The following is a 25,595-nucleotide window of genomic DNA, read 5'->3' on the forward strand; positions in this document are numbered from 1 at the left end:
ATGATAATGGTGCTCTGCAAGATCGAGCTCCAGAGTCTTTGGAGCTCAGTTCGGTGACTCGTCCCAGCATCTTTCTAATAAAGTTCCTTTGCCTCTTGAACATAGTTTTAGTTGGGCTTCAGTTCAGTCAGTACAGTCGCTCAGTCATGTCTGACTCTTTGCGACCCCATGAATCACGGCACACCAGGCCTCCCTGTCCATCACCAGCTCCCAGAGTTCATTCAGACTCACGTCCATCGAGTCCGTGATGCCATCCAGCCATCTCATCCTCTGTCGTCCCCTTCTCCTGCCCCTAATCCCTCCCAGCATCAGAGTCTTTTCCAATGAGTCGACTCTTCGCATGAGGTGGCCAAAGTACTGGAGTTTCAGCTTCAGCATCATTCCTTCCAAAGAAATCTCAGGGCTGATCTCCTTCAGAATGGACTGGTTGGATCTCCTTGCAGTGCAAGGGACTCTCAAGAGTCTTCTCCAACACCACAGTGCAAAAGCATCAATTCTTCGGCGCTCAGCCTTCTTCACAGTCCAACTCTCACATCCATACATGACCACAGGAAAAACCATAGCCTTGACTAGATGGACCTTAGTTGGCAAAGCAATGTCTCTTCTTTTCAATACGCTATCTAGGTTGTTCATAACTTTTCTTCCAAGGAGTAAGAGTTTTTTAATTTCATGGCTGCAATCACCATCTGCAGTGATTTTGGAGCCCCAAAAAATAAAGTCTGACACTGTTTCCACTGTTTCCCCATCTATTTCCCATGAAGTGATGAGACCAGATGCCATGATCTTCATTTTCTGAATGTTGAGCTTTAAGCCAACTTTTTCACTCTCCTCTTTCACTATCATCAAGAGGCTTTTTAGTTCCTCTTCACTTTCTGCCACAAGGGTGGTGTCATCTGCATATCTGAGGTGATTGATATTTCTCCCAGCAATCTTGATTCCAGCTTGTTTCTTCCAGTCCAGCATTTCTCATGATGTACTCTGCATATAAGTTAAATAAGCAGGGTGACAGTATACAGCCTTGACGTACTCCTTTTCCTATTTGGAACCAGTCTGTTGTTCCATGTCCAGTTCTAACTGTTGCTTCCTGACCTGCATACAGATTTCTCAAGAGGCAGGTCAAGTGGTCTGGTATTCCCATCTCTTTCAGAATTTTCCACAATTCATTGTGATCCACACAGTCAAAGGCTTTGGCATAGTCAGTAAAGGAGAAGTAGATGTTTTTCTGGAACTCTCTTGCTTTTTCTATGATCCAGCGGATGTTGGCAATTTGATCTCTGGTTCCTCTGCCTTTTCTAAAACCAGCTTGAACATCAGGAAGTTCACGGTTCACGTATTACTGAAGCCTGGCTTGGAGAATTTTGAGCATTACTTTACTAGCATGTGAGATGAGTGCAATTGTGCGGTAGTTTGAGCATTCTTTGGCATTGCCTTTCTTTGGGATTGGAATGAAAAGTGACCTTTTCCAGTCCTGTGGCCACTGCTGAGTTTTCCAAATTTGCTGACATATTGAGTGCAGCACTTTAACAGCATCATCTTTCAGGATTTGAAATAGCTCAACTGGAATTCCATCACCTCCACTAGCTTTGTTCATAGTGATGCTTTCTAAGGCTCACTTGACTTCACATTCCAGGATGTCTGGCTCTAGCTGAGTGATCACATCATCATGATTATCTGGGTCATGAAGATCTTTTTTGTACAGTTCTTCTGTGTATTCTTGCCACCTCTTCTTAAAGTTGGGCTTAGTCATTTGCAAAGATAGAAGTCCTTAATATACATGTAACCAAATGAGATTCTATAAGAACTCACTCAAAGGCATGCTTTTATATCTAGACAAGATAGAGATCAAGGTAGATTTTTAAAAACCATAATGTAGTTTTGGAGTTTTGTTACTTACGATCATTTTGTCTGGATTTTTCCAAAGTAGGTTATAGAAAAGGCCTTATTCATTTGTTTTGCTTCAAATGAAGTTAAAAATTATTTCATAACTCACTCTGGGAAAATATGTCAATAAATCAGAGATTAGGTTTCTTGCCTCATTAATTTATCTGTACAGGACCAATCAACATCAGTTAAATCATTCTATTTAATACTAAATCACGCTGCTACCAAAATCCTTCTAAATCACTGATGCTAGATTGTTAACAAAATATCTGGCTTATGACCAGAATCTGTCTGGTCCATTAATCTCAGCATTATCAGAGACACAGAGGAGTTCCAGTTCCTGGCGTTTGCATCTGTTTTTCTAACAGCAACAAACTGAGAGCTGAGAAAGGAACAGGTATGAGAGACATTAGGCTAGATGAGAAAAAGCGACAAGAAGATCAAGGACTCAGATAAAGGATATATTCACAAGATCAGCAAAAGCATCAGAAGTTCCATCAGTCAACCAGGCTCTTTTCAATAAACATCTATCACTATAATCACCGAAGTAATCCTATAATACCCTCATGAAACAGCTACTCTCTGATTTCAACAAAGTTGTGAAAAGTGGGTTTTTTTCCATAACAGTCACCTTTACTTTCTTTTTTTTTCTTCTTCTTCTTTTTTTTTTCACCTTTACTTTCTAAATGTTTACCTGTCTGCTCCTCTAATTCTCCTGCTTTGACTTATCAACAGCAGATGCCAACCAACTGACTCTCTGAGACTCTAAGATCATTTCTCAGCTCCCAGGCTCATTTCTGGCTCTTTGCTTTGGAAATAACTCATTTTTATTGCAGGAGAGAACACTTCTCACCTAAAGAAAAAGTAATACATGGATGTGTCATGAGGGCTTCTATGCTGTGAGACAGGATAAGATTACAGAAATAGGAAATATTTGGCCAATAATGAAAGTAATCTGCCTGCCCCCTTTCCCCTCTTTTTCCCATCTGCCTTACGTGGCAGCAGTTTCTACATGGTTTTAAGTCAAAGTTCTTCATACCACAGATTCCAGTTGTGAAATCAAGTTCTGTATAGCCACAACAGTTTTCAAAATGGAAATAAAATAGAACTGATTTGAAAACATGAGGGGACTTCCCTGGTGGTCCAGTGGCTAAGACTCTGAACTCCCCGTGCAGGGGACCTGGGTTTGATCCCCAGATCCCAAGTGCCGCAACTAGGAGTTCGAATGCTGCTGTTAAAGATCCTAGATGCTGCAATGGAAGATCCCACAGGCCTCAACAAAGATCCAAAATTCCACGTGCATCACAGCCAAAATAAACAAATATTTTTAAAAAAAAAGAAAAGGAAGCGCACCACATGTCATAAGGCTAAGTATTGCTTTGTGAAACTTCTCTGTTGTGTGTGTGTCAACATGTGAAATGCCTTTCTTACTGTTGGGGGTCAAGGTCAAAAGAGTTTGAAAGTCACTGATCTACATTAAGGAATATTTTCCTTCTGCAAGTATTTATTAAGCATCACCTATTTGGCAACCCACTCCAGTATTCTTGCCTGGGAAATCCCAAGGACAGAGGAGCCTAGCAGGCTACAGTCCATGAGTTGGACACTGGGCAAAAGAGTCAGATACGACTTCGTGACTAAACAACAACTATAGGCTTGGCCCAGTTCTTAGGGATCCAACAGTGAACAAGTCAGAGAAAAACATCTGCCCTCATGGAGCCTCCATCTCAGGAGGAGGAAGGACAGCAAACAACAAACATAACAAACGTGAACTAAAAGGAATATTAAAGGGTGACACGTGGGGAGTTCCCTGATGGTTCGGTGGTTGTGGGGTCCACCTGCCTATTAAGGGATGCAGGTTCGATCCCTGGCCCAGGAAGATCCCAGTGCCACAGAGCAGCTGGGCCTGTGCGCCACAACTACTGAGCCCACGCTCTAGAGCCGGTGCCCACAACCAAAGAGGCCATCGCAGTGAGAGGCTAGCGTACCACGAGAGGACCACCTGCTTGCAGTAACTAGAGAAAGCCTGAGAGCAGCAATGAAGACCCAGCACAGCCGAAAACAAGTAAATAATTTTTTTTTAAATAGCTGATAAATGGTATGAAAACAAGGGAGGCCTGGTGCCAAGGAGAGGAGATGCAGTTGTTTTTGGTGACACAAGAGTCTTTCTTTTCCTTTCACTGTCATTTTAATCTCTTCATTTTCCATCTCAATAAGACAAAATCTGTATATGGATTGCCTATTAGGCAAGAATCCTTTCCATAAACATCTACCCTTATAGAACTTAAAATACCCTGATGCACAGTAAACAGCAAACCTAACAAAGCTGCCCTCTCTTCTTTACCCGCAGAGAATCAGAGAACGGGATTAACCTGGGCAGGGGCTCAGAAGGACACCAGTAATCCTTCTGCCCCATTTCCAAGTCTAGGAAAAATGTTCCTTACAGTTTTCCTTTGTGATCATAAATAATCCCCAAAGATTATTCTTTATCACACACAAAAAAAGCAGGTCCACTTGGGCTTTGGTCAGATTCATTTACCAATGTTCATCAAGGGTGTTAATTAACACACACAAGCCTCTTGCCCCTGCAGTGTTGCTCAACTGCTAAATGCAAAGAATGAGCTTCTGTCTGGGGGCTGCATAAGGACTCACAGGCTGCCTTTTTAATAGCCACTATGATGCCAGAGGTCGTGCGTTTGTTTTTGTTTTGTTTTTTTTTAATTGCTTTTCTAGGGTCTTCTATTCTGAAGCTGAAAACCAAACCCGAGAAATTCGTATTCATGCATACGAAGTTGATGAGCTCCTCTCTCCTCCAGGTTCCCAGGAAGTGCTTCTTGAGCCAGGAAGGGGTCCCGTTAAGTCTGGGGTGCGGGGAGAAGCATTTTAAATGGGGTGTTCAGGATGTGCCTCATTTGAGAAAGTGGCTTCTGAGCACAGGCTTACAGGAGGTGAGGGAGCTATGGATCTGGAGGTGGGGTGGGGAGGAAGAACATTCCAGGCAGAGAGAAAAACCAGATAAAAGGGCCCCAAGGCACAAGAGCAAGTCCTTCCTGCAGCTGGAAAGCAGTGGGTGAGGGGACAGGGGACTGAGTTGAGGCCAGATATGTTAAACAGCTGTGAAGTGAGGGTGCTTTCAGCACAGGGAACTGGAATCCTAACTGCTTGATCTGTCTTCCTCTATGACGAAAGGGAAAATTCAAATCCACAGGGCTTAAACATGAAAGGAAAAGAAAAAAAAAAGAAAACCTTTTTAATCAAATTGTAAATGACATGGTTTTCATTCCCCCGTCTTCTTTATTTCTCACAGAGTAGCAATAAACACCAGGAAACAGCCACGTACGGTTCCTGCTGTAACTCCTCCTGAGAGACTGCTTGGTTTCTTCCCATTTTCAGAAATGAGAATGGTGAAGAAAAAAAAAAAGAGCTCTGAATTGAAATGCACTTTTTCATGACTATTATTTGAATTATCATGGAATCATTATCTCACTAAGAAAATATTTACACAACAGGCAAGTTATTATGCAGGGAATATGCAGAGATCGCAGCACAGGTATACAACGTGACGATGATGACACCAGAATGAAAGTGTCATAAGAAGGATTAAAAAATGTAAATATATTAGGGAAGGACTTCCCTGGTGGGTCAGTGCAGGAGGTGTGGGTTCAATTCCTGGTTAGGGAGCTAAGATTCCATGTGCCCCATGGCCAATAAAAACAAAACATAAAACAGAAACAATATTGTAACAAATTCAATGGAGACTTTAAAAATGGTCTGCATCAAAAAATTTAAAAATACAACAGGGATTCAGAGAAAAGAAAAAGTGCTTCTTGTTGAGGGACACCATAGAAGTCTCCATGGAGGAGGAAGTTTCTAAACCATATATTGAAAGATGTGTAGGTCCTGGGGAGATGGAAAAAAGGCATTCCCAGCAGATCACAGTGAACTAGAAAGCCTGAGATGCTGTGCGAAAATGTTTTTTCTGAAGATAGCACATCCCCCAAGGCTCTCAACATTGTGACCTTGCCACTCCTCACGGGGGTGGGGGGTAGTAGGGGGAGGGGGGTGCTGTGACTTCTCTGCCAGAAGCTGACACTGCATGACATCGAGGCTAATCAAAAGTCAGCACCACATCCTCCTAGTCCTCTTGGGATGCTTGCTGGGGGAAGCCAGCTGCCGCACAGTAAGTCTAAACTAACCTGAGACCACTGTGTTGGTGAGGCTCTGCGACGTCTGGTCGTTTTGGACGCCCAGCCTGGTCAAACCCTAAATGACTTGCAGCCCACTGAAAAACTGCCCAGATGCGCCTTTCCCCAATTCTGACCCACAAAATTAAATGTTTTCTTAAAGCCAATAAGTTTGGGCATATTACACAGAACAGTAAGGAGAACAGTTGTCTATGGGTTAGTAGTGTTGTTTTGTTTTGTTTTGTTTTAATCAGCAGTGATGAGTCTCCAGATGTTAATGAAGGCTAAAGACATTGATGACTCGGAACTTCCCTGGTGGTCCCATGGTTAAGACTTCACGTTTCCATTAAAGGGGGCACAGGTTCAATCCCTGGTCAGGGATTTAAGATCCCACATGATGCCTAGCAAGCCAAAAAATAAACAAACAAATAAATGAAGGCATTGGTGACTCCTCCATTTCTGAGCATTGAATGTGAGGACAAGGAGGGAACTCAGTCTTGGAGTAAGGCAGTGAGCGCTGGAAACAGGAGTTCAGAAAACCTGGGTTCTGATTCCAGTTCAATCCCTTGGTAGTTTAGATCCCTAAACTCTGAGCCTCTCAACTCATTTACCTACCTGCACCCACCCCCCCAAAATACACAAAAGCATTTCAGAAACTATAAAGCATTATTCGGTGGTACAGGTTTTTTCAAAATTATTTTAATTAAAGAAATCCATTCATGTAGTTTAAAAATCAGAGGCTTATGAAAAACAGTAAACATCTTTCCTACCCCATCTCAAACTCCCACTTCTGCTCCCTGCAGACAACTACATTTAACTTTTTGCTGTTTCTTTTAGTAATGACTACCATATTTCTAAACAATATGCTTCTTCCCAATATTTAATAATTCATCATAATAATGAAAAGCCAACTTTCACACCTCTCAATTTTCTTGCCTAATTCTCCCAAATGTTTGCTCTTATTCAAATCATTAATCAATAACCATACCCAGGATCTCATATAAATATTGTTCACTGCAGAGCCAAACAGGAGTCTATAGCATTTCCATTTCTCTTGTACGGCTTCTTGTTTTCCCTTGAATAAATAATCACCTCATTATTAAACTTGTGTAGTATTTCCTATGTGTTTTAATGTTTTTGTGAGTCTCCATCATATTCACTACCATACCCTCTATTCTACTGATTCTGCTTTTTCACTTAGAGTTCTTCTTTCTCTTGTATCCTTTTGGTTCCACCTGCACTAGATGCTGTCTAGAACTGCTCTCATCCTAGGATTTTTCTTTATTTCTTACTGATGATAGTCATAGTTTTCTAGATCCTATTTCTCCCCATTTACTCTGTAATTTTGTTGATACATGCCTCAGCTTCTTGGGAAAGATTACACAGAAGTCAAGCTTTCTAAACCCCTATATAGAACTGTGCATCCATTGTGCTAGGAATTCAGAAGGGTCTTTAAAGCTAAAGGCTTGTGTTCTTCCATTCTGAAGGAATTTCCTGCTCTCCATTGCCTTATTTTCTTCCTGGAACTCCTATTAGTTTGACATTGGACTTGTGTGTTTCATATTTTAAATCTTTTCCCTTTTCTTTAATGTTTCCAGTTCTTGGTCGTTTTGTACTACTTTGGAGGCATTTCTTTTCCTCTATCTTTCAATCTTTTTACTAAGCATTTTATATCAACAATCATCTTGTTGATGTTCAAGAATGCTTTAATATTCTCTGATTCTTCCTTTTTCAGTTTGTGTGTATTCAATTTCCTGCATAATGTGTTTTTTCCTGGTTTGCTTTTCTGTATATTTATTTTATTCTCACTGTTTCATGTTGAGCACTTTCCTTAAATATCTTTAGATGATTTGCCCTCCATTCATATTTAAGAGAAAAATGCTTTAAAACTGGTCAAAATTATAGGCATGGGAACACCTTATAGGGAACAAGCTATACCCTATGTTGATTTACCAGGAAGTCAGTCACTTCATTGGGGACTTGTGTGTGTGTGCTCAGTTGCTCGACCCCATGGACTGTAGCCCGCCAGGTTCCTCTGTCCATGGGATTTTCCGGGCAAGCATACTAGAGTGGGTTGCCATTTCCTGCTCCAGAATATCTTCCTGACCCAGAGATTGAACCCGAGTCACTTGCATCTCCTGCACTGGCAGGCAGATTCTTTACCACTGTGTCACCTGGGAAACCCATGTCATGCTTACTTTTATTTTTTTGAGATGACCTTTAAAAATCAAGACATTTCACTCAAAATTCTAAGTTTCTAGCTTCTTTTACAATCAGAGAATCTGGAAGAACCATCCCTTATCCCTCCTGACAGAAATTTACTTGGGGTACATGCACCCCAAGGGCCACAACTTCCCCCACATCAGCCCACTTCACTCGAGTGAAACAACCTCTTTGCCCTGTTAGGCATCACACTTCTCAGCAGGTCACCCAGCCAGGCATGAATTCATCAAGATATCAACCCCCATGTTACTCTGAGCTTGCTCAGCAGAACTGTATCTATGTGAAATAAAATCTAGGATTACAAACTGCGTATACAGTACATGACTTGTACAACAGGCACAAACACTCAATGGTATTTGAGTGGTTGAGCTTATTTGTACAAAAGACATCTATTTCTAAAAATCAGTTTATTACCCTCAACATAATAAAGTTGATTTGAACGTCAGCACTGCGTTGGGAGGTTGACTGATCATTGCAATTATCTAACTTCCTTAATCCAGAGCCTTTGTTGTGTCTCCTGAAGACCCCAGGCCTGCTCTAATCTTCCAGATCTTTCTTAGATTGTCTTTATCTATCCTGGAGAGTCCTTTTAACTCGTGTCTCCAGCATGTCTGACTCCGTTGCCTCTTGCCCTTCTATCGTGTCTGTCCTCAGACCACACTCTAGACTTGGATTCCTCAGCACGAGGAAAGCACTCCAGGAGACTAGATGCCATTCCGAATTCATCATCTCCAAAAAGGACCTACCAAAAGGATTTGCAGTTATAATTACGAAATGATGAAACTTTGAGGGATCACCAAACATAAGGTGCCTGAAGATTGAAAATGTTCTTAATTGTTAACAGGGAATAAAATATGCATTTCAGAAACAACAGACCCATGAGCAAAATTACGTAACAGCTTAATAAATGTACATCAGTGCAGGAAGAGAGGAAAATGAGGAAGCAGCGTGGATTCATAAAATAAATGCCAAACCAGCACCCAATTAATTTTTTTTTACAGTTTTATAGCTTGTCTGAAAACACAATAGACTCTCAATGTAATAGTTTTGACAACTGTCAGATCTTCTTGGAATATTCTTGGGGTCAAGAAGAAGAAAAGTCAGACATATACAAGGATACTACTGTAGATATATGAATAATGCTTGAAGGACCATAATTTAAGTGTTTATTGATTAAACAAAAATTTACTGATTTGTTGTTAGGTTTCAAACACTGATAGATGTTTGAAACATGATTAGTGGGAGACAGTCCACTTGGGAGAAGGTGACTAACAATACCCTATAGGGTTTACTCATGGCCCTGTTTCTATTCAACATTTTTATTATTGTATTGAAAGGATGAAAACTCAGACAGCATTAATCTGAAAACTGGGAAATACCTCAAAGCTTGATTCAAAAATAATTCTCCAGGCTGAAATGCTGCAAATATATGCTATAACAACAAAATTAAGTGATAGTAAAAATTATTTCTTTTTTTAATTTTTAGGCAACTTAAAATAATAATCACAGTTTCCTGCCCTACTCCCTACCCCCACTGTCCCCAGTTACCTCCCCAGAGGTAGCCATCTATGACTTTTATGACATTTTCTTTTGATATCTGCATATTTCCAAGGGGCTTCCCAGGTGGCTCAGTGGTAAAGAACCCCCCTGCCAATGCAAGAGATGCAAGAGACATGGCTTCGATCCCTGAGTCGGGAAGATGCCCTGGAGGAGGGAATGGCAGCCCACTCCAGTGTTCTTGCCTGGAGAATTCCATGGACAGAGGAGCCTGGCGGGCTACAGTCCACGGGGTTGCAAAAAGTTGGACACAACCAAGCACACAGCACATTTCCACACTTCCCTACTTTAGACAGGATCCGTTGACTTCCTGATAGGGTAGATGAGGATTTAGCTCTCTCACACAGGCAGTTTCGTTATCCAGCAGGATCTGGTTGAATAATATTCAGTTCTGACATTACTCTGCCAACAGGACTATGACTCACAGCTGGGCATTCTAATGTGGTAATTAAGACAAAGTTTCCATTCTTATTTTTGTTTTCCTTGAAGTTAATCATTGCATTGCTTTTTCACTTCCTTGGTTTTCTTTGCACCTATGGCTAATTCTTCTCACACTTTAATAGCACAAACTTCTGCAAGGTCACACTGGCCTCCAATATTTCTCTTGGAGACACACTTCTGGAATCTTCCCCTCTTCCAGACTAGTTGCTCTTAGGTCTGCTGCACAGCACATTTTCAATTCATCATCATGCTCCCGAGTTATATCTACTGTTCTGAACATTCTAGGTCTTCTTCCGTCTGATCTATATCATGCTACCTGGAGTTCTTCCTCCAATAACTTCTCTGTAAGGCGTTCGAGATGTATTTTCTGAGACTTTGGATGTCTTGAAATCTCATTATTCTATCCTCATGAATGACTGAGAGTAGAGGTAACTACATTCTGGTTGGAAATAATTTTCATTCCTTTCTTCTGAATGGCATAACTCGCTGGTTTTTTGGTAGCGGTGAAAATGCGTCACTCAGTTCTCCTGCGGTGAGAAGCATAATGGACGGATTGCACCGGTTGCTGCCCCCGTCACCCTCCACTGCACAGGCCCTGAGGCCATGCTTCTCAATGGCTATTCCCTTACGACTGAAACAAGCCAGGGGTACTAAGCAGACCTGTTCCTGCAAGCCATGGACTCCTCCAACGGGAATGATGGCTCAGAACTCCTCATTGGCCTGGTTGGATCGTTCTTAGACCTATACTGCCATCTGAGACGCTTCTCATCGCACGCCCCCTCCTTCCCACGCTCATGCGTCAGACAGCCATCATGTCCTGAAGGCTCATCTGCTTCTCTGGCTCCTCCCCCTTTTCACTCTACTGTTGTTGCCCATCAATAAATGTCCTGCACGTCTAATGCTGTCTTGATATCTGCTTCTCAGAAGACCAACTAAACCCAACTGAGGCTTGATTTCCCAGAAGGCAAAGCGAATGCCATTCTGAGCGGTATTCAAGGGGGCAGATAGACCTCTGTCCCAAGATGGTGCCCTAATTGCTAAGTATTTCACCAGCAGTAACCTGGGGGAATGTCTTAGTGGGGAGGAATGCTGCTACAGATGCAATGATTCAGGCATTCCAATCCCGGTGAAAAGAGAAGAATGAACTGATTCCTGCTATATTATGCCGGGTCCTTACAGAGAGATATGAGAGCCAGAAGGTCTGATTGGCAGCCTACAGAAAGGCCCTTATCTCTGGCACTTTCAAGAGGGAGTGATCCAGAAAGAAAAGTTCCAATGTGAAAGTAGTTATCAAGTTTTTGCTTGCATCACACTTGCTACTGTCCCATTGAACAAAACAAGTCACACGTTCTAGCCCATAGACTATGTGGGATGCAAGTATACAGACCTGAGAAGCATAGTTCAATGGGGTCCCCAAACAGAACACTATTGCAGCCCTCTCTTTCCGGAACTCCTGTTATTTCAATGATGGACCTCTGGATGGTTCGCTAATTTTCTTACTTTTATTCTACACTTGTCCATCTATTTGCCTTCTTGCTCTATTCTTACAGAGATTTTATCACCTGTATTTTCCAATCTACTAAATTTGTCAATTCTACTATAATATTTAATTTCCATGTGTTCTTTTCGCCCACCTATTTTATTATATTATCCTATTCCTATTTCCTAGATGCAACATATTCTCTTAACTCTTTACGAGTTTACTGAGGTTTGTTAAAATTTATTTTTCTTTATTGAGATATAATTCACATATGTTATATTAGCTTCAGGTACACAACATAGATTGCCTATATTATGAAATGACCATCACCATAAGTCTAGTCAACATTTATCACCAAACACAATTACAGTTTTTTTCTTACAAGAACCTTTAAAATCAACCTCCCTTCAGTTCAGTTCAGTTCAGTCGCTCAGTCGTGTCCAACTCTTTGCGATCCCATGAATCACAGCACACCAGGCCTCCCTGTCCATCACCAACTCCCGGAGTTCACTCAAACTCACGTCCATCGAGTCCGTGATGCCATCCAGCCATCTCACCCTCTGTCGTCCCCTTCTCCTGCCCCCAATCCCTCCCAGCATCAGAGTCTTTTCCAATGAGTCAACTCTTCGCATGAGGTGGCCAAAGTACTAGAGTTTCAGCTTTAGCATCATTCCTTCCAAAGAAATCCCAGGGCTGATCTCCTTCAGAATGGACTGGTTGGATCTCCTTGCAGCCCAAGGGACTCTCGAGAGTCTTCTCCAACACCACAGTTCAAAAGCATCAATTCTTCAGCGCTCAGCCTTCTTCACAGTCCAACTCTCACATCCATATATGACCACAGGAAAAACCATAGCCTTGACTAGACGGACCTTAGTCAGCAAAGTAATGTTTCTGCTTTTGAATATACTATCTAGGTTGGTCATAATTAGCATTCTCAAATACACAACACAGTACTAACTATAATCACAAAGCTGTACATTACATCCTGTGACTTCCTTATTTTTATAACTAGAATTTTTATCTTTTGACTTCTTTTTTTTTTTCCTTTTAGCTTTTTTTATCCCCATATATTCTCAGTTTCCTCCAAGTTTTCTCCCCCAAAAGTTGCTTTTTTTCCTCTCTATTTAGGTGGGTCTCAGTCTTTCACATTAGACACGTTCCTCAGATCCTGCTGATTCCTAATCGTCTACTCATGTTTAAGAATGAGAAACAAAAACCCCGACTGGAAGATCTGAGCATGTGGGTGGGGTGTGTTGACTTCAAGCTTCACTGTGGAGTGATCTGTCTCTGCCATTTTGTTGTGGAACCTTTAGGACCAGCGTCTTAGGTCTTTCCGCATGAGCTCATCAGATTCCCAGAAGATGCTTCCAGTCCCTACCTGGAGAGCAGAAGTCACATGGCCAATGTTCCAAGAGCCTGTTGGGCAAGAAGGGCTGGGGGTGGAATAAAAAGAGAGGCTGGGAAAGGGGTGCGGGTCTCCACTTCCAAGCTCATATGCTCACTTAGTCCCTATTTTCAGCGTGGTGCTCATGCCCTCAAATATGCCTGAGGTCCCTCAGTCCAGATGCTTTCCATTTTATACACTCCAGAAAATTCACTTTGAGTTTTCTCCTTGAGTGGAGAAGTGACATAGGCCCAACAGTGGGTATGATGGGGAAGAGATCCGGAAATCGAGTTGTTTCTTACACAGCTTTCAACCAGTTCTCATTTTAGCAGCCACGCCCTTCAGCACCCTTTCCAGAGCACCTGGTCCTGCTATTCTCTGAGATTCTGCAATCGTGGGATTGGTTCTTGGCTTCTCCCACAGCCGACCTAGTAGTCAGCTTGCTTGGATCCACTGAGTCAGGAATACGCCACCATCTGCTTCTGAGCTTTTAAAGTTTTGTTTCCACGGTTCTCTCCACTCTGCGTCTTCCTCCGTCTCTCTCCCCTCCTTCCCTCCTTCCCTCCTCTTGCCCATTCCCCTTTCTTTAACTGTTTCTCTGCTAATGGTCACCTTATTAAAGTGAATCTGCCTATAAAGCAGGAGACCCAGGTTCTATCCTTGTGTCAGGAAGATCCCCTGCAGAAGGGAATGGCTACGCACTTCAGTATTCTTGCCTGGAGAATTCCATGGACAGAGGAGCCTGGCGGGCTATAGTCCATGGGGTCACAAAGAGTTGTACACAACTGAGCAACTAAGAGTTACTGAAGTTTAATGGGGTTTCAAGAGAGAAAAATTTGATGGGCAAATTCAACCTGCCATCTTTTCCCAGAAACACTACTTATGACTTCTCCACCACAAAAGTATCACATTTTGCTTATAGAACAATTAGAAAAAATCCAGACAATCAGAGGAAAAAAAAGATTACCCGTAACACTACTATCTAGAAACACCCGCAAATGGTAAGCAATATAAACATGACTCCTGGCATCACAAAGCTGAGATCTTTGCAGGGGGAAGACCACGAAACAAATTATTTCAATAAAATGTGTGAAATATTATAAGATGGGCAGGACAGAATTTTATGGAGCAGAAAGCAGGGATAGCAAATCTAGGCTTGGCATGTCAGGAAAAAGCTGGGGGAAAGGGCAGCAACTGGAGAATGCTCTCTACTCATTCACACTCACTCACACAGCTAAGATATGTAAGAAGCATAATACAGCAAATGGCATTTTTCTCTCAATAACATACCATGTGCAACTTTTTAATCACCATACATTAACTTTTTAATGGCCAAACACTATTCCACTATACCTGCGCACTGCTACTCCTTTAACTGCTCACCCTAATATTATTTAGGTGATGTTCAAATTTTAAGAAGTATTCACCATCTGTCATAATCCTCTTCTCACCTTTACATATTCAGGATGAAATTTAGTAAGATTAAACGTTCAAAAATAAGCAACAAAAGGAGACGACAGGGAAAATCTGGTTTAAGGGCAATTCACACAGGGACAAATTTTCAAGCCTGAGAGGTTTTAGCTGACCTCAAACCAATCTGAGTCCGCAGGAAGGTGACAGCCAAAGCCGTCAACGCAGTCTTGGACAGCAGGGGCAGGATCCAATGTCCAGAACAAGAAATATGCGCTGAATCCTGGGGGCAGCTGAAACTTGGTTTGCACATCGAATCTTAAGAGAAGCCTCCACGTCCTTCTCCTTGCCCCTCCAGCCACTGATCCTGTGGCATGAACTGGGCATTGCTTCACCTGGTGTGGCTGCACAAATGGCCCCCAGGACACAGAACCCAGAATACCCTTCCAACCCCGGGTGTCCTCAATCATCGCCACCATCCGCAGCCCCTTGGTAAGGACGGTGGCCGTGGGCAGGTCCCACAGACAGCCAACTCTGTTCTGCACTGTTCCTCAAAGACACACACCCTGGGGAGCTATTAATAGAAAGGTCAACTCTTCCTTCTCCCTCCCCACCTTCTCCTCAAGGGTCAGAAGATAAAGAGGACTCTCAAAGGTCACATTTGCTTTCTCAGAATTCAACCGCCTTCCTGTCGGCCCCACTGCATCTCCCCAAGAAGGAGCCCTGACTAAATGGCAGCTCCCTCTAATTCTTGGGGGCCTGACCCGGAATGTGAATAAAGGAGAAAATACTTAGGAAGAACATAGTGGCCTTTTCAGATACTTGAAAAGCTGTCTCCACAAAAAGCAATTTGTTTTATTTTTTGACACAAAGAAGGCAGAGACAACCAGGGGTGAGTCCTCTATAGAGGCAGGTTTCTAATCAATATGAAAGATAAAATCAAGTGGGCTACTTGAGAGAACCTGGGTTGCTTTTGCTAGAAATAGTTGAGCAGAAGCCAGAGGATCCCAGGACAACTGCAAGGAGTTGGTCCAGAGAAGAAATCTGACCTAAGATTCCTCTGTTGCCTTTTTATTCTCATTATCAAATAATAGTGCATTTACAGACATGGAAATAATATCTGTTCAACCATTATATTTAAAGCATTAGCCACTCAGTTGTGTCTGACTCTTTACAACCCCATGGACAGTAGCCCGCCAGGCTCCTCTGTCCATGGGATTCTCCAGGCAAGAATACTGAAGCACGTTGCCATTCCCTCCTCCAGGGGATCTTCCCAACCCAGGGATCAAACCCGGGTCTCTGCATTGCAGCCAGATTCTTTACCATCTGAGCCACCAGGGAAGGCTTAGTGTCTAAAACTGGTTTCAGTTTATCTTGACTATTTTATCAAACTATAAATGATACTGGTTCATGGCTGATGTTCTGACATCCATACTGCAAACAATAATGTTATTAATAAAAATATATCTATTCAGACTGGGGCCATGCAAGTTGACTAAACATTTATCTTAAGTCAATATACCAAATTATATCAGTCATAAATTTTAGTAAATTTCCTTTAAACATCAAGAAAAGGCACTTGGTAATAGGTTTTATGTAAAATAGGTCATTTCAAAACTGATTTGAAAATTTAGTCAAATGCTGCTGAAATAACTGCAAAGACTGTCCCACTGAATGCTGAGGGTTACGAATGAAGTTAAGTGAGGCAACAATTTCTAACGCATTTGTCTAATTCCTTTCATCTAAACAGCTCAAGAGGATCACTTCTCAAGTTCTTTTGCTTTTATTGACTGTAAAGATTCATACCTCACCTTTGTAGAGCTCTTTACATTTTTCAGAACATGTTGACATACCTGATTTTAATTCTCACAATGTATCTGAGAGGTGGACAGTGTAGGGGAGATCACTGCTTGTCCTTCATGACCTGTTCCCAATTGATTTGCTGAGCACACAGCTCCGCAGCTGCAGTACACCTCCGCTCCCTGCACCACGTGACTGAATTCTGTCAATGGGAGGTGAGTGCAAGAGATGGTGTGGCCTTCAGGTGAAGCTCCCACAAGGTCACATACTCCTCCTTCCCTATCCCCCCATCCACTGGATGAAAATGGAGATATTATCTGCCTTGGAAATGCGCAAAGGTCACATTCCTGTCTGGGTAGAAATTGTTTCCCTGTTCTTCCTCACTTTTTAAAACTCCTTCCCAGATACTGGGTGAGAAAGCAGATTGCAGACATTCAATTTACAAAAAAAAAAAAGGACATATTGAAATAAGTAAAGATTATTTTACATCTGTGTTAGAAGAGCTATAGTGATACTTTAAGCATATAAAAGGTAGATTAAGCCTATCTATTTAAATATATTATGCTTATCTGTTTATATGCTTAAATTATTTTTAAGCACATAAATACATAATTATATAAATAAAGCATAATTATATGTTTAAATTATGCTTATCTGTTTAAATATAGATCACTGACTTGATGGACATGAGTTTGAGCAAGCTCCAGGGGTTGGTGATGGACAGGGAAGCCTAGAGTACTGCAGTCCGTGGTGTCACAAAGAGCTGGACACAACTGAGCAACTGAGATTACAAATATCACTTTGTAGTTTCCTGAGATGTGGATCTTGAAGGATTCAGAAACCATATGCATTTGTACTTACCCTCTCTTTATTTCTCGTCCTCCCAATTTTGTTTTTTATTCTCTTCCTAGACCTAAAATTTCCTTTATGCCTTAAAAAGATAACATTCCTTTTAAATATCCAGAAAAGGTATTTGGTAATATGTTTTATGTAAAGTAGGTGATTTCAAAACTGACTTGAAAATCTAGTCAAACGCTGCTGAAATAATTACAAAGAAACATATTTTTTGTACAAATTAATTTTAAAATTCTGGCTTGGAACATCGTACTGTTTGAAAAAATAAGATAACTCAGAAGACTTCTGTGTGCAAACTTCATGACTAACTACTACGTTCAGGTAACACAGTGTGCATTCAGTCATTTTGCACTTGAGAAACGCACACTGGCATTATTTGAATGCTTAGTAGTCCCTCTTCAACTCAAAAGAATTGACATTGGTAAACACTACTTTGATTTTGAAATTATTTTATTAGTTTTCTTCCTATTCTTAAATTTTTTCTTGGACTTGACTGTGACCTTCAAAAAAACATTGTGTTCAATCAGATATTCAAAGAAGAGTGAGTCAAGCTCTTCAGGAGACATTTTAACCATTTCTGATTAAATACACTATTGAATTCAGTAGTCTATAAAATACATTAACATTCAACTCAGTTGATTATTCCAGCAATGTACCAAAAAATTTTAATGAGAGGAAAATTAGTAAAGTGCTTCACAAAAGTACATAGCCTTATAATTCGAACATGTATCTAATAGATAAATTGCCTCCACTATTACTTGGGGAAGGACAGCTCAACCAGATAAGAAAGCTACTTCCAATACATGCTCCTAAAACCAGCCAGGAGAATTCCCCCATCTCCCATTCTGAAAACTTTGTCATAATGTTTCATAGTGATTATAGACAGTTTTCAGTTGTTTGGGAACTTTTACAATGGAGTCATACATGTGATGATGAACCTTAAATTTTTACTGAAAATGTCAGATTCTGCACCATTATAGTTACTGATCTTACTCTCTGATTAGGATTTAATACTCCCTGTCCCATAAGAAAGTGACTAGAAAATTGATGAAGAGAACAGATCTTAGGAACATGAGTTTATAAGGGCAAAGTCAGGCTGTTAAATAGCCAGAAGTCACTTACTTAGCACTTACCAAGGGCAAGATGGCATTTTAGGATAGATGAAGTGAACACGTTTTCCTCACTTAAGAAATTACCCAGCTAGTGAAGCAAATGATTAAATGAAAGAAAAAGTGTGGTAGGGGGCATCAGAGTGAAGCACTGTGGGCTCCACAGAAGGAACAGATGGCATTTGAGTGTAGGGCCAAAGGGAGCATGTGAGCTAGTTCTTATAGAAAAAATGTGATTTTAATAAACAGGGGCCTTTATCCTGTTCATTCATAATGATATCCTTGGGAATATCCACCATGGCAAACTGCAAGGAGCAAGGGCAGAGGCAAGGACATCAGTCATTAGGCTGTTCCAGTGATCCAGGCAGAATGTGATGGGGGCTTGGACCTGGAGTTTTAGATAAAGAGAGAAGTGGCTGGATTCTCTATACATTTTGAAGGTAAGTAGAGCTATAGGCAATGGCACCCCACTCCAGTACTCTTGCCTGGAAAATCCCATGGACAGAGGAGCCTGGTGGGCTGCAGTCCATGGGGTCACTAAGAGTCAGACACGACTGAGCGACTTCACTTTCACTGTTCACTTGCATGCATTGGAGAAGGAAATGGCAACCCACTCCAGTGTTCTTGCGTGGAGAATCCCAGGGCCGGGGGAGCCTGGTGGGCTGCCATCTACGGGGTCGCACAGAGTCGGACACAACTGAAGCAACTTAGCAGCAGCAGCAGCAGCAGAGCTATAGGATTGGTTGATGGATTGAACATAAGATTTAAGAGAAAGCAAGAAGTTAACCTTTGGTGTCCAGCCAACTGAAAGAGCAAAGCTACCATGATGAAGATGGGGAAGACAAGAATTTGCTTTTGGATGTTAAATGTGACATGCCTATTTGACATCAAAGAGGATAAGCTCTACACTCTATCTGAGTGTAGAGCTCAGGGCAGAAATTCTGGCTGGAGACTCAAAATTTGGAGTCATCAGGACTAGAGTCTTCAAAGAACTCATTTGTAGTGAATCTAGAGCATAGGCCCCAGGAGGGAGGCCCCAGCACTCCAACATTTAGAGACATGATAGGAAAGAATAAGCAAAGGGAACTGGGAAGAAGATGCCAGTGAGCTGAGAGGAGAAGGGAGAGACAGTGAGGTTCTGGAAGCCAAGCTAAGAAAGTGTGTCAAGAAAGAGGAGAGCGGCTGGACAGATGCTGTAGACAGACCAGCTGACAGGAGCGCTGGTGCTCAGTACCATATGTACTATATGTAATGCGCAAAGTAATATCTCCCAGTCCCACCTCCTTAAGTGAAAGAAGTTGTCTTTTGGGACTTCCTTGTGGTCCAGAGGCTAAGACTCTGTGCTTCCAGTGCAGGGGGCCCGGGTTCAACCTCTGGTGGGGACCTAGATCCCACAAGCCACAGCTAAGAGTCCACATGCCGTGACTAAGACCCAATGCAGTCAAATAAATAAATAAATATCCCCCCTGCCCACCCAAAAGTTGTCTTTTTGTCACAGGTTCCCTGAATAGACATTTGCAAGACTCCCTGGGAGTCCCATGTGTATCTCCAACTTGGTCCTGGTCCTCCCCAGAATCCCATGGGCAGAACAAAAACTCCCAGGCACCGTTGGAGCTGGATTCCAACTACCAGCCTTAACACTAGTTCTTCAGGGGCCATTAAGACCCATCTTTCTAGAGCTGCGAAGGCACAGCAGTCCCTCTTCAAGCTAGAGAGAAGTTACATCTTCTTTCCAGGTTATATTTGGGTGAGCAAAGCAGTCTGGAGTCCATGGGCTCTGCAGGGAAATCTTTCTGTCCGTTCTGGCTCTGTCAGGTTCTGTCTCTGTCTCTCATACATACACACACAGAGGCTATTTTTATCAAGGGGACCTCAGGACCAAAACCCCACAAAAAACAGGAACACCTCCATTCTGAGCAAAGCTTCCCCATCCCCTTATTCGTCCTGCAGTTTGTCTGGCCTGCCTCTGTCCTCCAGGCCATCAGACAATGATTCTTAAGTATTTGGTGCTGGGGGTGGTGGGGGGGGAATGTCAAATTTCCAGTCTCCCTAAGGCATCTCCTTAGTCTACTTGTAAATTAGTGGAAACACAGAATGGGGGAGGGGAGAGGTGCTGGCCAGATTGATCCTTCACCAGCATCAGATCCCCAAAAGTAAATAAATGTGCTAAGGGCTCAGTAGCCCCTACCAGGAATACCTAAAACCTGGCTGAAAAGTTCTGTTAATATCACCAAAATGTTCCATTACCAAAATCTGGGAATATGATTTATCTTTTCAAATAAGATCAAAACTTCCATACTCCCCTCCCTGTAACACAAACACCAAGAAAGAATATTAACATCAGAATGAAAATATCTCATAGGACACAATTAAAGATATCATATTTGATCATAACAACTTACTTATTCATGAGATACAAGAATGACTATACTCCAAACCAAAGATATGTGAAAGCAAAATTAATTTTTTACAGCAACTGTAATTATGTTTGCAGCATCAGCAAAAGCAACTGTCTACTTGTTACTAATTTCTTATGAACACAAAGTCCACTGGGAAGGATGGTTAGTTTGGCAAGTTTCTGTGTAAAGAGACAAAAATATAACTGAGAAGTTAATCGAAAGGCAAAAAGTGGGCACAAGAGTCAAAAGCATGTTGACTATTTAATATACCAGAGTACCAGAAAGCTCCTGCAGTCCCAGTTTCTTATCTTATGTATGAAATGAATGGGTAAGTGGTTATAATAACAATTGATGAGTTTTATATTCATACAGAGTTTATTACATACATTCTAAAAACAGAACTCATATGATTTAAATCTACAATAGTAATTTTGCAGGAATAGTTTATTTGGTCCTTTAGTTGGTCCACAAATCTCTTGTTTCTGGTATGAGCTGAAATTTGCTTATGTTTTCTTCAAAAGAGGGACCAGCTTTTTCCATAGTTTTCTATCACCAATCATCAACAGGTGCTGTTTGGGTCTTCTGATTCCTTAAAAGAACTGACAGACTGAACAAGTTTATTACCACTGCTCTAAAGTATCTTACTGAAATATATATATATGTGTCAATATGGAATCACTAAAATCACAAGTTTTGGTCAAACAAACTCAACATTCTTTCATGACCTGTGGTAGCAAGCAGGTTTTTTTGGAGCTGATACACAATCTAATTAGCCCTTATTACAACACTATCAGCAGCTCTGAGTGGTAAGTCAACTCAGCGACCCAGGAACTGTTCTGCCTCAATTACCTATGGCTTCGATTAAAAGTGTGTAGAAGCGAGTCTTCATCTTGATTTTGTTCAAAACATGTGGCTTAATTCTAAATTTAAAAATAGGTCTTCCAGTAGATGCATAAGTCACCAAAATACTGTGCCAAATGTTATACATTTAAACCCATTTATTAAAAGGTTTGCACATATACATATAAAATATTCTCTCATGATACAAAACTGTACAAAGTGTACAACTGACGTTATAAAGGAACCCTCAAATTGATGAATCTAATCTTGAACACTAAGTAAAGGAGAAAAGGGAGAAGGAATTCTTTGGAAGACAACTTCATCATGGCACATTAATTCCTCCTCTGTCAAAATGTATTAAGCCTTTTGCACAAGGGTGTTAAAATCAATTTTGTCAGGCTAATAATCTCATCCCTAGGGAATCCTTCCAATTGGAGACAGCATCGCGTACAAACAGTTGTTGTAGGACACGATCTATCCCGCCCTTTAGTAGTTTCTATATCTTAGATAGCTTTGTTTAAGACCGTACAAGGGGTCTTCACACTCCTGCTGATTAAGGTCGGCGGATGTAGTTCTCAATCCTGCCACTGAAAGAACTTCCAAAGACAGTTGAAACTCTGCTCTGCAGGAGATGCGATTTTAACATCTTCGAGTTTGCTGCCGTGTAAACTTGTGCCACAAGCAAGACAGATCTTATTGGATTAAAACTGAACTCGTGACATCTCCACAGACTCTAGCAGAGAGCAACGCTGTCTGTGTGGCTTCCGAGCAAACTTCTTTCCTCGTGCTCTGGCGGCCGCTGCTAGTCCTATTTCACCTCTAGGAATCCTCTGCCCTCAAGAGAAAGGCGCTCCCATTTCTCATGGGAGAAACGAATCCCCATTTCTTTTTGACGATGGCCTCAAAAAAGGCTGTCCCCTGGCGCGCCCACTGCGGGGTTTCCCTCCCATTCCCGACTCCACGATTTCCTGGGAAGCCCAAGAAGCTCAGCGCCCCCCACCCTCCCTGGGCGTGGACCCCAGGAAACCGCACAGGTGTGCTCCAAAGGAGCCTCCTCTGACTGGCATCCCCCAGTCAGACACCCCTCTTGCCCCGGGCGTCTCCAGGGGCCCTCTCCCCCGCGTGGCCCTCCGCCTGGCCCCCTCGCACTCACCAGGAGGAGGTTGTGAGCCACCAGGTAACCAAGTCGCGGGCTGCCCCGGACGCCGGGAGCCAGGCGCCCGGTGGCGTAGCCGTGCCAGGCCACCACGTAGGGGTTGTCGATGGTGATCCAGTACTTGACCTGGCCGCCGAAGTGGCGGAAGCAGAGCTCGGCGTAATCTCTGAAGTGGTCGGCCAGGGCGCGGTTGGCCCAGCCGCCGTAGGCATCCTGCAGGAGCTGGGGCAGGTCCCAGTGGTACAAGGTGACCACGGGCTGCACGCCCAGCTCCCGCAGCCGCTCCAGCAGACGCCGGTAGTAGCGCAGCCCCTCCCGGTTGGGGGCGCTGGCGCTGCCATTGGGGAGCACCCGCGCCCACGAGATGGAGAAGCGGTAATGGGTGACCCCGAGCTCGCGCAGCCCCTCCGTGTCTCGGAAGACATTGTTGTAGCCGTCGCTGGCCACGTCCCCGGTGGCGCGCGGGGGCGGCGACGGGGCGCCCGACGGCCAGCCGGCCGCCGAGGGGTCGCCTGGAGGCGCCGGGGGGCGGTGGGTGAACGTGTCCCAGATGGAGGCGCCCTTGCCGTGCTGCTGCCAGCCGCCCTCCGTCTGGTAGGCGGCGCTGCCCACGGCCCAGAGGAAGCCGTCGGGGAAGGTGTCGTGGAGTAGCCCCGCGGCCTCGGGGGTCGGAGGGCGCGCGAAGCGGGCCCAGGTCTGCGCGCCGTCGCCGGGCTCGGCGCGCAGGGGCCGGCCGCCCAGGGCCAGCAGCAGCAGCCACAGCGGCGGCGGCGGCGGCGGCAACGCCCGCAGGCGGCGCGGCGGGGCGCGGGCGGGCATGCTGCGCGGGAGCCGGGCGCACGGGCGCCGCGCCGCGCCCCTTTATGCCCGCGCCCCGCCGCGCCGCCCACCCCCGCTTCCCCCCGCGGGCCCCGCTGGCAATGATTACCTGTGGCCCCGCGCCTCCCCCCGCCTCCCTGGATGAGGGGGAGGGCGGGGGGGACTGGGGCGCAAAGGGCGAGCGGGAGCCCGCGCAGGGGGCGCGATCGTGGGCCCGGCGCAGCGGGCGCGGCTCTCGGACGTCGGAGAAAACGCACCTGTGCCTCTCTGCGCCCAGGGGCAGCCAGGGATGTTTCCTCCGCAGGACTTTTCCTGCGAGCTCGCTTTCTACACTCCATCCGCGCCCCTCCTGGAAGAAGCCGCCGAGCCCAGGAAGGGAGGCGGCTGCCCCGACTTTCCCGAGTTCGGCGCGGGATCTGCGGGAGCGGGGTGCGCCCACAGGAAAAGCGCCTGCTTTTCTCTTCTCTCCCTACTCGGAGGCCGAGAAGAGCGACGGAGGAGACTGGAGTCAATTAGGAACCGGCTGAAATTGTATTGGGAGGGCAGGGTGGGGAGAGCTAGGTTGGAACTTGAAATGTTGGGAGAGAAGGACCCGAGGTGGACTTTCCATTGTGGTCTCTAAGGAAGATGCTCGCATGAAGAGCCGCCCCACGGGCGCAGCCCGAGTGGCGCTTCCCGCAGGCCCCAGTCTAGGACGCCTTCGAGGAAGACAAGGGAGACGCATGGGCTCCCTTGAACTTTGCTTTCATCACGGTTATCTTTTAACCATTTCAAACCAGTACTTGTTCTTTAATTGGATCGTGCAGAATGACTTGGTGAATGTCTAAAGACAGTTGTTGGTGGTTCGTCCAGAAGAAAGAGAAACGCCAAGGTTTGGACTTTGAGTAGTTCTCATTCACCTCTGTGTCCTTTTGCATCTGGTTTTTGAATAGTCACATGTTTTAGCTTTCAGCTCTGGCTTGGCAAGTAATTTATCTTGTATGAACAAACCGTGCACGCAGCTGCCGGTGGAGTGGGCGGACTCTGGATCCCTGATCAGTGAAGAGAAAAGGGAGGAGGGGTTTAGCCCAAGCACCTTCGAGGACAAAATAGAATCATGACGCCTTTCCGGTCACCAAAGAGCCCTTTTGACAAACTGTGGAGACACTGTGAGTGTGCGTAGACCTGATATGTGACTAACTGGGGACTGGACGCTCTGGGCTCCTCCTCCTTTGCGATCTTGGGCGGGACAGTCTCTCCAAGCCTTAGGATTCTTATTTATAAAATAGAGATGGTCATGTCTGCCCTGCCACCTTAAGACACTTGTGACGCTCAAATGAAACAAATGTGCACACAGAGCAGGTGTGCCTCCATCATGGCACACCTTCTCCTATGATCAATGACTCAGATCTTCTTAGAGGTACATCTGTTCTTTCCTAGTTATCACCCCTGCACTGCTGTTTCATACAAACTTAAAATCAATAAAGTTTTAAATTTTGCAGATGAAGGTGCTTCTATTAATTTCCTTAAAATGTAAGCACAACAAATTTATTCCAGTGTTTTATTAAATATTCCCAACTCTAGCCAGCATATATTATCGTGGTTTAGTAAGATTAAGCCATTAGGTCGGAACAAGACATTACTATTCTGTTACATGTGGCATCTACATTTTTCAATAAATGTGAAATAACAAACAATGACACTCCAGCAATTAAAAAAAAATTATACCATGCAAGCATACAGTCACACTCTCTTCCAGATAAATTAAAAAGCTTCTATGTCCGCACTCAGGCTCACATTTCCCTTCTAAAACTGATGATTAGAGTGTCTGCTTCTTGTAGCTTGTTAAGTTTCAATTAGAAATGCTTCATGGGTCTCATGGAAAATAGCTTAGGCTAAGTGTTCACTTATTGATGTATGGTCTGTTTGCTCAGGGCAGATTGTATTTATTGCTACTTTCATTTAACCAACAGTGAGAGAAAGAGAGAGAGAGATTTAAAGAGATGGATTTTTAAAGCAGTGATTAAAAAATAGAACCAAGGTGACTAATAAATGCTTCACATTTGAAGTTCTCTCTCTGA

The 25,595-nt window shown here is 43.6% G+C and overlaps 1 protein-coding gene across 1 annotated transcript in view; it reads right to left on the reverse strand.

Moving 5' to 3' along the window:
• Window positions 1-23,535, reverse strand: part of KL (klotho) — a 37,812-nt gene extending 14,277 nt beyond the window's left edge. Inside the window, exon 1 of the mRNA XM_068984193.1 lies at window positions 22,714-23,535. Coding sequence (XP_068840294.1) covers window positions 22,714-23,535 — 822 coding nt within the window. The remainder of the gene's footprint in view (window positions 1-22,713) is intronic.
• Window positions 23,536-25,595: the final 2,060 nt, after the last annotated feature.

Source organism: Capricornis sumatraensis, chromosome 12 (genome assembly GCF_032405125.1).
Source record: "Capricornis sumatraensis isolate serow.1 chromosome 12, serow.2, whole genome shotgun sequence".
Taxonomy (NCBI): Eukaryota; Metazoa; Chordata; class Mammalia; order Artiodactyla; family Bovidae; genus Capricornis; species Capricornis sumatraensis.